This window comes from Elephas maximus, chromosome 25 (genome assembly GCF_024166365.1).
Source record: "Elephas maximus indicus isolate mEleMax1 chromosome 25, mEleMax1 primary haplotype, whole genome shotgun sequence".
Classification (NCBI taxonomy): domain Eukaryota; kingdom Metazoa; phylum Chordata; class Mammalia; order Proboscidea; family Elephantidae; genus Elephas; species Elephas maximus.
The window spans coordinates 10,120,106-10,131,180 of record NC_064843.1 but is presented as its reverse complement, the minus strand read 5'-3'; the positions used below and the strand labels follow the sequence as shown (position 1 = coordinate 10,131,180).

General features: G+C 56.3%; 1 protein-coding gene across 1 annotated transcript; it reads right to left on the bottom strand.

The window, feature by feature from the left end:
* Positions 1 to 39: 39 nt before the first annotated feature.
* Positions 40 to 10,312, bottom strand: CTSZ (cathepsin Z). The gene is made up of 6 exons (XM_049869186.1): positions 9,981 to 10,312; positions 9,210 to 9,373; positions 4,560 to 4,739; positions 2,700 to 2,850; positions 1,525 to 1,687; positions 40 to 623 (listed from the first exon to the last, which is right to left on the bottom strand). Exons 1-6 carry the CDS (start codon positions 10,121 to 10,123, stop codon positions 513 to 515), a joined length of 912 nt encoding a protein of 303 aa, XP_049725143.1. The 5' UTR covers positions 10,124 to 10,312; the 3' UTR covers positions 40 to 512.
* Between the last annotated feature and the right edge of the window lie 763 nt (positions 10,313 to 11,075).

Genomic DNA, 11,075 nt, shown 5'->3' with positions numbered 1-11,075 from the left:
ATTGCGGTTCTGTATAAATAAGGCACACTCAGGCTCAGCTCTTGTGTAGAGTCTTGTATTTTATTCGTCACTTGGGCAATTAGAAGTTACTACCCCTCTCTCCATTGATTCCAAGGCAACAAGAACTGGTGACAAATCTGAATTACTTTACAGCGCAAATGCCACGTTACACACCACAGTTGCCAGATAGAAAATTGCAAAGCCATCTGTTGAAGAAAACTGAGGTCAAATAAGCTAATGTCTTTGCAGACCCCATCCTGGCCAGGTCGTTCCACAGACCCCCTCCCCCCCGCCCCTCCCGCAGGGGCTAGGTCCTTCTGCCTGAGACTGAGGAACACTGTCAGCTACGTGGTGCTGGCCATACTCGGTCAGTATCCATACATCTGATACTGGGTCACCCCAGTTCCTTCACACCAGGCAGCCCCAGCCTGCTGTGCATGATAGGTCCCCCCTTCTCCCCAGTTACATTCATGGTCCCCTTCCTTAACAAGCTAGTTTTCCAGAGAGCTGCCTTAGACGATGGGGTCCCCGAAAGTGCAGGACTTCTCCAAGGCAAGGTTGTAATGGTCGCCCTTCCCGCCTTTGTAGGTGCTGGTGACAATCCGCATCCAGCCTCTCTCACCCTGTAAGGAACAGCAGGGCTGTTGGTCACCTCCCCACGCCTCCCCTGACAAACCCCTTCAGCTCCTAACATAGGTGGAAGTTTCTATTTGCCTCCCTTATGCAGATCCAAACCACCTGCTCCGCTGCCTCTTCAGCCTTTCCCATGACCCTGAGCCAGAAATATCTTTTGTGAAATATTTTACTTGGCTAATATTTAACAGGAGGGGTACGTGGCCCTGTATGCCAAAAGCTAATTAATGTGACAAAACATGTTGACTTTCTTAGACCAGATGACTTATCTACCTATTAACACCCCGCTCAAAGCCACTCAACGCACAGGATTGGCATTTTGTCTCTCCCACGTTAATCACTCCCCGTTCACAGTACGCGCGTCTGTGCCCGACACTGTTCACGGTTACTGCCAGGCCTTAGAAATGCCACTCTGACAGCTAATTATCTCCCCTGGGCATGGGACCCAACTCAAAAGTGTTTTTGAAAAAACTATTTGACATAGGAGTCTGAAACCATGACAGGAAAAAGGAGGAGTGGTTGTGAAAGAATAGACTGACATCCCTAAAGCTGTGATTCTTGTTCGGGGGTGTTTTGCCTCCCAGGGAGACATTTGGCAAAATCTGGAAATGTTTTTGGTGTCATAATGGGGAGTGAGATGGGGGGACAAGGACTACTGACGTCCAGCAGTGGAGGCCTGGGATGGTGTTAAACCCTCTTCAGTGCACAGGACAGCCCCCAACGGGAGTAGCCAACCCAAAGCTTAACTAGTGCCGTGGTCGAGAGACCCCCATGCTAGAGCAGACACCCCGGTGCTCAGTGCTGCAGTCAGCCACAAGGCCAGCAGAGCCCCTGAAGTGAGCACCGGAATCCCTTTCTAGGTGTGTGCTTAAGAAAGTGAGAACAGCTTACCCATGGTTCACCCCACGAATTGCGGACGATCCAGTATTCAGTCCCGTTGCTGACACCCCACCCAGCCACCGAGACAATGTGGTTTATGAAGGCCGCCTCGTTGTACTCCGCATAGATGCCGCCAGTGTACTTATCCATGCTTTCTGTCGCCATGATCCCGCAGCTGAGAGCAAGCAGTTCAAAAAGTACCACTTTAAAGACCTGGCCATTGTTAGATGTGATCTGATCCTGTCATTTGTCAGTCCAGTTCAGGTCACATATCAGATGATTCGGGATAAACTTCTCCTATTTTATTTGCTTAGCATCTTTGCTACTGCAACAATACCACTAAATAGTTCCATAGCACTTGGTATACCTCTGGACCCTTTTTCACATATGTACATGTTGTTAGGTGCCACCGAGTGGATTCTGACTCATTGGAACCCCATGTGACAGGGCAGAACTGCCCCACAAGGTTTCCTAGATTGTAATCTTTATGGAGGCGGCCTGGTGGCACAGTGGTTAAGGGCTTGGCCGGTAACCGAAAGGTCAGCGGCTCGAACCCACCAGCAGCTCCATGGGAAAAAGATGTGGCACTCTGCTTCTGTAAAGATTACAGCCTTGGAAACCCTATTAGGTAGTTATCTGATCTATAGAATTACTATCAGTTGGAATTGATCGGAAGGCAAGGGGTTAATCTTTATGGGAGCAGATCGCCAGGTCTTTTGTCCTGCAGAGCCACTGGGTGGGCTCAAACCACCACCCTCCCAGTTAGCAGCCAGTTGAGTTGCTCACCAGGGCTCCAAATTTATACATATATGTATATATACGGGAGCCCTGGTGGTGTAGTAGTTAAGAACTCAGCTGCTAACCAGAAGGTCGGCAGTTCGAATGCACTAGCTGCTCCTTGGAAACACTATGGGGTAGTTCTACTCGGTCCTCTAGGGTCACTCTGAGTCAGAATCGACTTGATGGCACCGGGTTGGATTTGGTTTAGTATGGTATATATGTAGATACAGTCTTAAGCTCACCATAATCCTATGAGGGGCGGAATCATTAGTTTAATTCTACTTAAAAGAAAAGAGCTGAGACATGAAGCCCTGTGGCAGCCGTGTGGCAAGACTGAGGAGCAAGCCTGGCCTGTGGCAGAGAAGAGGTGACCTGCCCCGGCCAGCCGCCAGGCCTCCAGCACCTACCTGATGGGGCCGTTAGCGAAGATTTCTGCCATCATCTTCTCCCGCCCGGAGAGGGAGCCGTAGTCGCCGACCTTCCAGAGGGTGTAGTTCTGGATGACATGGCACACTTTGAATTCTGTGCATGTGCCACACTGGTTAAACTTGTCACACTCTGCAGGGGGAGAGGCAAGGCATCAGCCAGGGCCCCAGCCCCCCCCAAACACTGTCCCCCTCTCTAATTTAGCCTCTCGTTCATGAGCTAATAACAGAAATCATCTTGGTATCAGGTGCTGTCTAATGCTTTCCGTTCAGCCGAGAAGGAGTTAGGAAAACGTCCTTCCCCAGGCATTGGTGGAAAAGACAATTGCTAATCAGCACGCAGTAGGCATTCAACAGTTAGCCTTTTTCTTGTCCTTTAAAGACCTTTTCACACTTTATAGCTGAAAATTAAGCGTAATCAAGTTATTAGCACATAAGATGTTTCTATTGCTGGCTAGCGAATAAATAGGATAATACATTTGAAAAAGAAATAAGCCTCTTTTGTTATTCTGGTTTAAGGAGGCATTAAGAATTAAGGGAAAAAAAAGTCTCAGGCTGTGAGGCACTCCCCCTCCACCCCGCGTGATTCCCCACCCCGCAGGTCTGCCACCTCTTCTGTCACTGTCACACAACTGTCCCCCTCCCCTGGAGACAGTACCCTCCTTGAGGATGAAACTGTTGGGTTAACTGTCCCTTGGACACTAATGCCTGAGTCCCAGCACAACCAGAAGCAGTGGGCGGGTGGCCACATTGCCAGTGCAAAGACAAAAACCAAAACCAAACCCGTTGCCTGTCAATTCCAACTAATAGCGACCCTATAGGACAGAGTAGAACTACCCCATAGGATTTCCAAGGAGTGTCTGGTGGATTCGAACTGCCAGCCTTTTGGTTAGCTGCCATAGCTCTTAACCACTATGCCACCAGGGTTTCCAGGTCTGCTTACTGCAAACCCTCAGCTCCTGCGCGTCCCACTTGTTCTGTCATATGAGGGGAGACCAGGGGGGCCAGCCTCTGCTGGGTTAAGACCGGCCTGTGCTGGATAAGACCAGTTCAGGTAGAGCCGGGCAGAGCGGACCCAGCCCCAGGGACCAGCCTGCCTGCCCTCCACCAAAGGACTCACCCAACCAGCCTGGGAGAATTCCTGCTGGGTAACAAGGTCTGGGAGGCAAGGCAGGGGTGCCCGTGGGTGTGGTTCAGAGGGCACAGCCGGGAGCAAACTCTTATGGATGAGGAGGCCGGGGTGGGGGTGGCAGGAGGGCATCCAGGGCTCCTGTGCCTTCTCACCAGCTCCCCAGCTCCCCAGCTTGGCTGTGAGGGAGTTCTGACAGATTTGGGGCATGACCGTTTCCTTGCATTTTTAAGGAGCAGCCTGAGGGGAAGGCACCAACTATAGCAGTCTGGGCCAGTGGGGGCTGCTCCTCCCCGCCCCCAGCCCATACACACCTGGGTGCCCAGCCTAGAGGCGCCGGGGAACCAGGCCCAGGCTGGTTCCAGTGCTGCTGGCTTCCAGCTCCAGGGCGCCTGCCTGCTGGCTCTCTCCTCCCCCAGGCCACTGCACCCTACGAGCTCCGTCAGAGGCCCCCCAACACCACCCAGCACCAGCCAAACGCCAGCATGGCAGTCCTGACACAGTTTCCAGGTGCCTCCACCTTCTGTCCCCATGGGGACAGAAGGTCGTGGCACACTATGAGACATGGAGGCTGGGGGCTCCAAGCCTCCCTGCCAGGCCCTCACCTCTGCCTGGCCCCTCTCCGTATCCCAGAAGCAGGGCCCAGCCATCTGGTCCTGCTTTTGCTGTCCCTGCACTGCCCCTGGGGAGGGTGTGGAGGTGGGGGGGCCTACCCTGGTCCTTGGCCTGGTAGTTGTTGCAGGTCTCGTCGGGGATGCCATGATTGTGGGCGTAGGCCCACACCAACAGGTGGTCGCCGCCCTCGCAGGAGCCTGCATTGCCGCAGTCAATGACGTTCTGCACAGACAGCAGGGTGGACGGCCACGCGCCCTTTCTCTTGATGTTGATCCGGTCTACAGGGACGGGGCGGGGTCAGGCCAGGCGGCATCCACTCCCACCCGTTGGCCTGGCCCACCACCCCCTCCCTGTGATCCCCGTGCCTCCATGGCCTCTTTGCCGCCAGAGCCCTTTCCAAGCAGACACAGCAGCTCTGACTGACCTCCCCCACTCCAAGGCTGTGTCCTCCTACCTGACTGTAAGCACCATGAGGGCAGGCACCCTGTCCTGGTATCTACAGGGTCCCCAGCACCTTGCCTGCAAGATGGCAGTAAATGCAGGATTACCAGAAGATGACACAGGCTCTGCCCTCGTGGCCCACATGGGGAGAGGGCGGTACAGGAACCCTGGCTTGGGGGCCTGACTTGTCCAAGAGGAAGGGAAGGCTGGCAGCCCCACCCGAGGGCCCAGTGCCCACAGCTGCCTCGTGCCCAGGCCGCGGCACTGGGGGTGCAAGGGTTCTGTCCCTCACTGCCCGCATGCCTGGCTCACACATCCCTGGGGGCAGCTGGGGCCACAGGGGGCACCACCGCCCCACACCGGGCCCCACACTGCTGGCCAGTCTGTTTCCGTCTCCACGCACAAATCCAAGAGGTAGATCCACAGCCCCACTGGACAACGGCACCTGGGTTCCCTGGCCACCTTGCTGTCCCCCTCTCACAAGACAATGAGCTCCCAATCACCCCGCCTCAGCTGCTTCCCCTCATCTCATATTCCCACTTCCAAGTCAGCTCCAACCAAATCCCATTTTCTCTGCCCAGCAGCAGCCCCTCCACTGGTCCTTCCCACCCACAGCCCACCCAGCCTCATATCCCTGGGGCCCCTGACCAGCCCCTCTCCTACCCAGCCCTGTGCCTTCTGGAACTCACCATCGCCGTCCACAGCCCCTTCCCCAAACGTTCCCTTCACATTCCCTCTGCCTGGAAGGTTCTTCCCCCAACAGACCAAAAGCTCTACCCACTAATCTCACTGTAGAGCGAGGGTAGTGAGTTGGTACCCCCCAAAATCCATGTCCACCTGGAACCTCAAAAAATGACCTTATCTGGAAAGAGGGTCTTCGCAGAAGTAATTAGCTAAGGATCCTGGGATGAGATCATCCTGAAATCAGGTGGGTCCTGGTTGTAATGACTGGTGGTCTCATAGGAAGAGCAGAGGGCCACGTGAAGACGGAAGCAGAGACTGAATTTCAGTGATACGGCCACAAGCCAAGGGACATCTGGGGCCATCAGACGCTGGAAGAAGCAAGAAGGAGCCTCCTCTATGAGCTTTCAGAGGGAGCACAAGCCTGCCAACACACTGATTTCAGACTTCTGGCCTCCAAAACCGTCAGAGAATAAATTTCTGTTGTTTTTAGCCACCAAGTTTGTGGTAATTAGTTATGGCGGCCATGACCCAACCCATTGCCATTGGGTCAATTCCGACTCATAGAGACCCTAGAGGACAGAACAGAACTGCCCCATAGCGTTTCCAAGGAGCAGCTGGTGGATTTGAACCGCTGGCCATTTGGTTAGCAGCTGAGCTCTTAACTGCTGTGTCACCAGGGCGCCACAGCAGCCACAGGAAACTAATATAGTGGAGGATGCCAGACAACAGAAATATGTAAAGCATAAAGCAGATAAGGCTATCAAGAAAAACAAGGGGGGTTTATCAGTAAGAAAGACCTCTTGGAGGTAAGGTCCAAAGGCGAGAGGGAGGGAGCTGTGAGGATTTGTGGGAAGGAAGGTTCTAGATAGTGTATCTGGCATAAGAAGAACCACGCTTCACCCCTTTGAGAGAGCAGAGAGTTGTGGGGAGATGGGTCCCATAAGTCGTAAGGAGCCAGACCCCAGGCTCTTGTAGGGCAAGTACGGGTTCGGTCCTGAACAAGGGAACCCATTTGAGGGTTTCGGGCAGAGGAGCAACCTGACCTGACCTGGGTTTTAACAGGCTCCCCTATGTGTCTGAGACCAGATGGGAGGGAGGCAAGGGTGGAAGTGGGAAGCCCAACTGAGAAGCTACTGCAAGTGTCCAGGTAGAAGACGACGGTGGCTTGGACCAGGGCAGGGCATTGTAGTGCCAGGAGAGAAGATGAAGTCTGAACGTGTTCTGAAGATAGAACGGGCAAGACTGGCATCAGTGACTGGAAGGCAAACTATGGCCTAACTGTGCTAGGTGACTGATTGGCAGGTGCCCCTTAAAGTCCCCTTCTGGCGGCTTCTATTTTCTCAGGGCCTCCACTGCTGGGGAGATGTTAGAGGCCTAAGAATGGCCAAGGGGTGAAGCGAAGTCCACTAGGAGAGCCCTCACTCCAGAATGCGATGGGGCGGAACCTCTGGGGCCCGCCCAGCCCCCTCCACCACACCTAAAATCTTTTATACACAGCACTTATTTCAGGCCATCCCCTAAGTTCCCTCGGGGGCCCCACCAGGCCATGAGCAGGGCCCCAGGTGACTTTTCCAGTTCTCCCCTCTCCTCCTTGCCCCACCCTTGCCCTCTTCCACAAACGCCTTTTTGGTTCCTCAGTGGGTAGTACCCCGGGCCTTTACCCTGATCCCTTGGGCCTCCCACCCTGACACCCACTTGGGATGCAGGCTCTCGTTCGACATTCTCTGAGGCCTGCACATCTGCCCCACCCCAGGCGGAGGGGCCTGCCCAGTAGGCCAAGGCCCCAGTCTCTGAGCACTGGGGCTCGGATACCCTAGAGTGGGCCTCAGCCCACCACTCCCCTTCCTCTGCCTTCTGGAAGGTTCAGAAGTACGCTCCACCCAGGGGCCTCTTTCTCATGGATCTCCAAGGGGAGACAGAGTTGGGCCACCCAGCGGACTCTGCCAGATGCCACAGCTAGAGCTGGCTGGCTCAGGGTCCGGAGACAGCTATCTGGTCCTGACCCACCCCAGAGCAGAAATCCCTGGTCCTAAAGACATAGCCCAGAGATAACTGTCTGGTCCTGACCCACCCCAGAGCAGAAATCCCTGGTCCTAAAGACATAGCCCAGAGATAACAGTCTGGTACTGATCCACCCCAAAGCAGAAATCCCTGGCCCCAAAGACATAGCCTGGAGATAGTCCATCTGGTCCTGACCCACCCCAGAGCAGAAATCCCTGGTCCTAAAGACACAGCATAGAGATAACTGTCTGGTCCTGACCCACCCCAGAGCAGAAATCCCTGGTCCTAAAAACATAGCCCAGAGATAACAGTCTGGTACTGATCCACCCCAAAGCAGAAATCCCTGGCCCAAAAGACACAGCCTGGAGATAGTCCATCTGGTCCTGACCCACCCCAGAGCAGAAATCCCTGGTTCTAAAGACAGAGCCCACAAGGTCCTGGCCAAAAGCCCAGCTCTACTCCTGCTGTCTCTCACAGTGTGGCCAAGCCCCTGACCTCCATCAGGGAGCCTCAGTTTCCTCATCTGCAAATTGGGGGCCACCAGGGCAGCCAGAAGGCTTCAGTAAGATGAGACACATACAAGGGCTTGTCACCACACCTGGGCAAGGGCCAATGGTCACGCTTGTTACCGATGCCGCTAACACAAGGCCATCTCTACAACAGTCCTGCCTGGGAAGGACCTGGCCAGGGAGGGTCCCCACCAGTGGGGAACCCCAATCACAGGGTTCAGCCACCAGCTCAGGCCTAGGCTGACCACAGCCCCAGGCTGGTTTGAAAATTTCTGCTTTTAGAGAAGGAATAGAAACAGCCTCTCTCCTGAGGCGGGCACAGCAGGCAGCCTGCTCCTTGAGTGGTGGGCCTCCACTTCCCCTGGGTCCCCTTGTGGGCACCCCGACCCGCTGCAGCCAGAAGCTAAGGTTCAGATTAAACCCAAAACCAAACCCAACACTGTCAAGTCAACTTCCACTCATAGCGACCCTATAAGACAGAGTAGAGGTGCCCTGTAGGGTTTCCAAGGCTGTAAATCTTTACAGAAGCTGACTGCTTCATCTTTGTCTGGAGGAGTTTCTGGTGTTTGAATCTCCAGCCTTTTGGTTAGCAGCCAGGCTCTTAACCACTGCGCCACCAGGGCTAAGGTTCAGATTAGAAAGGCTAATGTGTGGGCGGGGCGGGGACAGAGTAGAAGCAGGCTGCAGCCCTCACTCCACCCTCTCCAATATTAACTGCTGCCGGAGAGAGTTTCACTTCCCTGCCCCCAAATGCAGCAGGGGCCTAGGTGACTGGGCATTTCTGCTTCATTCCAGAGTGGCTGGGATCACAGCTTTTGGGGACAGAGGGCATGTAGGAGCTGTTTCTTTCTAGACTTAGTCCTGGTCCTGCCTACCACCCACCTGCCCCTGGAGACCTCCCCAAAACCCAGCTGTGTCCCTTTGGGCCCTCTGCCTCTCAGAAAGCGGAGGGGGCAGGGGCAGGGGTAAAGGCCAGCTCCCTAGGCCAGAGCTCAGGCACACCCTGGCCTGGGGTTACAGGCGCCGGCCCCTGGGCCACTGGCCGGCCACCATGCTGACATGGGGCCGCTGGCCAGCCATCCTACCATCACCCAGCAGGCCTTGGGCTCCTACCTGCCATGGCGCTGGTGCTGCCGTGGGCCCAGCAGGAGCCACAGTACTGGGGGATGTGCTGGTTTCTGGTGATGCTGGCATAGTTGACCCCCTTCACGTTGCGCCAGTCCCAGCTCTGGGGCAGGTCCGACGGGGACAGGTACTCATAAGGCCGGGGGTAGGTTCTGGGAAGAGACCATCACCAACAAAATCAGCGTTGGGGCCCCTGGAGTAGCTGGGCACCCCTGGGGGACCATGGACTAGGGGCCCTCCCTGGTGCTCCTCCTCCTCCAAAATGTGCTGAGTGAGGGCCTCCATCACCCACCAGGGGCCTAAGGCACGAAGAATGAGAAAGAGGCAGGGTGCCCCCAAGTGAGGATGCAAGACCCCCAAAATGAGGGAGCTAGGGGTAAGACCCCCAAAATGAGGAGGCTGGGGGCAAGCCCTCCAAAATGAGGAGGCTGCGGGCAAGGCTCCCAAAATGAGGCAGCTGCGGGTAAGCTCTCCAGTGAGGGAGCTGGGGCAAGACCCCCAAATGAACCCAAATGAGGGAGCTGGGGGTACACTCTCCAAAATGAGGGTGCTGGGGGCTAGCCCCAGGCACCAGGCAGGTGGGAAGCCCAGAGGCCTGGACCCGGGCCGGGCTTTCGGGACAGTTGGGGCCTGCCCAGCCCCGCAAACGCCAGGTGACCCCCAAAAGCGGGGGTGGATTGAGCCCCCAAGGTCACGGGCAGGGTCTAGGTTCCGGAGCCCGAGCGGGGGGCGCCGCCTTCCCGCGCCCGACCCCCTGACCTGCGGCCCTGCGCGGTCAGTGGGTCCCCACGCCGGGGGCTGTAGCAGCTGTGGCCCGGGCGGAAGTAGAGGCCGGCCCGCGCCGCGCCCGCCAGCAGCACGAGCAGCAGCAGCGCCCGCAGGCGCGCCCTGCACGACGCCATGCCGCGCCACTCCAGGCCCCGGTCCGGGTGGTGCTCGGGGTCCCGCTCTGGGTCCCGCTCCGGGTCCTGCTCCGGGTCCCGCTCCGGTTTCTGCTGCAGATCCCGCTCCGGATCCCGCGCCGGGTCTGCTCTCGCCCCGGCCCAACGCCACAGGCCCTTAAGGCGGCAGCCGCGCCCGGGACACTCCCCCGGGGCGGGGCAGTCCGATGGCGCCCTGGCCCCGGTGACCCCGGCTCCGCCCCGCACCCCGTTCTGCGCCTTGGGCCGTGTAGACGCTGGCCTTGCGCCCAAACTTGGAGCCGAACCCCAGACTTGATCCCAAAAGTAAATGCCACCGCTGGCCTCCGTGGCTTGGTGACTGAGGACGTTATTCAGACTGGATTCACTTTCTTGGTGCCCTGCCTCGGGCATGGGGGGTGCAGAGCCTGAAGGGCTCCCCCACAGCCCTGGATTTTTGGACCCCACCACTTGCCCTGCACCACATGAGGGCCCAGACCTCCCCAGGAATGGGTAGGGATCCCACCAAATCTGGCGAGAAAGCCACTGTCCCCCCAGAATTATGGCTGGCCTGGCTTTCTGTACCCTGGTCCCAAAGCCATCCCCCCCCCCCTTTCTGGGCAGGTGTTTACTCTTCACAGAGAAGGAAGGTGGGATCCTTCTAGAAAATGCCTCAGAGGAAAATTCCACTTGCAAGTAAATCATTATTCCCACATTACTGACTTCCAAAGATGCTTGAGGAGGCTTCCTGCTAACAAAATCCAAGTAGTCAAATGGGGAACCAAAAGCAGAAGTGGGACCTCAGGACTTGGTTTCATAACTTTAGAGCTTCTTCCTCCCTCCTGCTCCTTGTGGGTGCCCACCTAGTCAGCAGGCCAGAAAACAGCCTCCTTTGCTTTGTAAGGGATCCCTGGTGGCACAGTGGTTAAGAGCTCAGCTGCTAACCAAAAGGTGG

Coding starts and splice junctions, on each gene's coding strand:
- CTSZ (XM_049869186.1), bottom strand. CDS start 10,123: ATGGCGTCGTGCAGGGCGCGCCTGCGGGCGCTGCTGCTGCTCGTGCTG. Junction 9,374..9,980: donor CTGACCGCGCAGGGCCGCAG/GTCAGGGGGTCG, acceptor GTCTCTTCCCAG/AACCTACCCCCGGCCTTATG. Junction 624..1,524: donor ATTCGTGGGGTGAACCATGG/GTAAGCTGTTCT, acceptor TGTTCCTTACAG/GGTGAGAGAGGCTGGATGCG.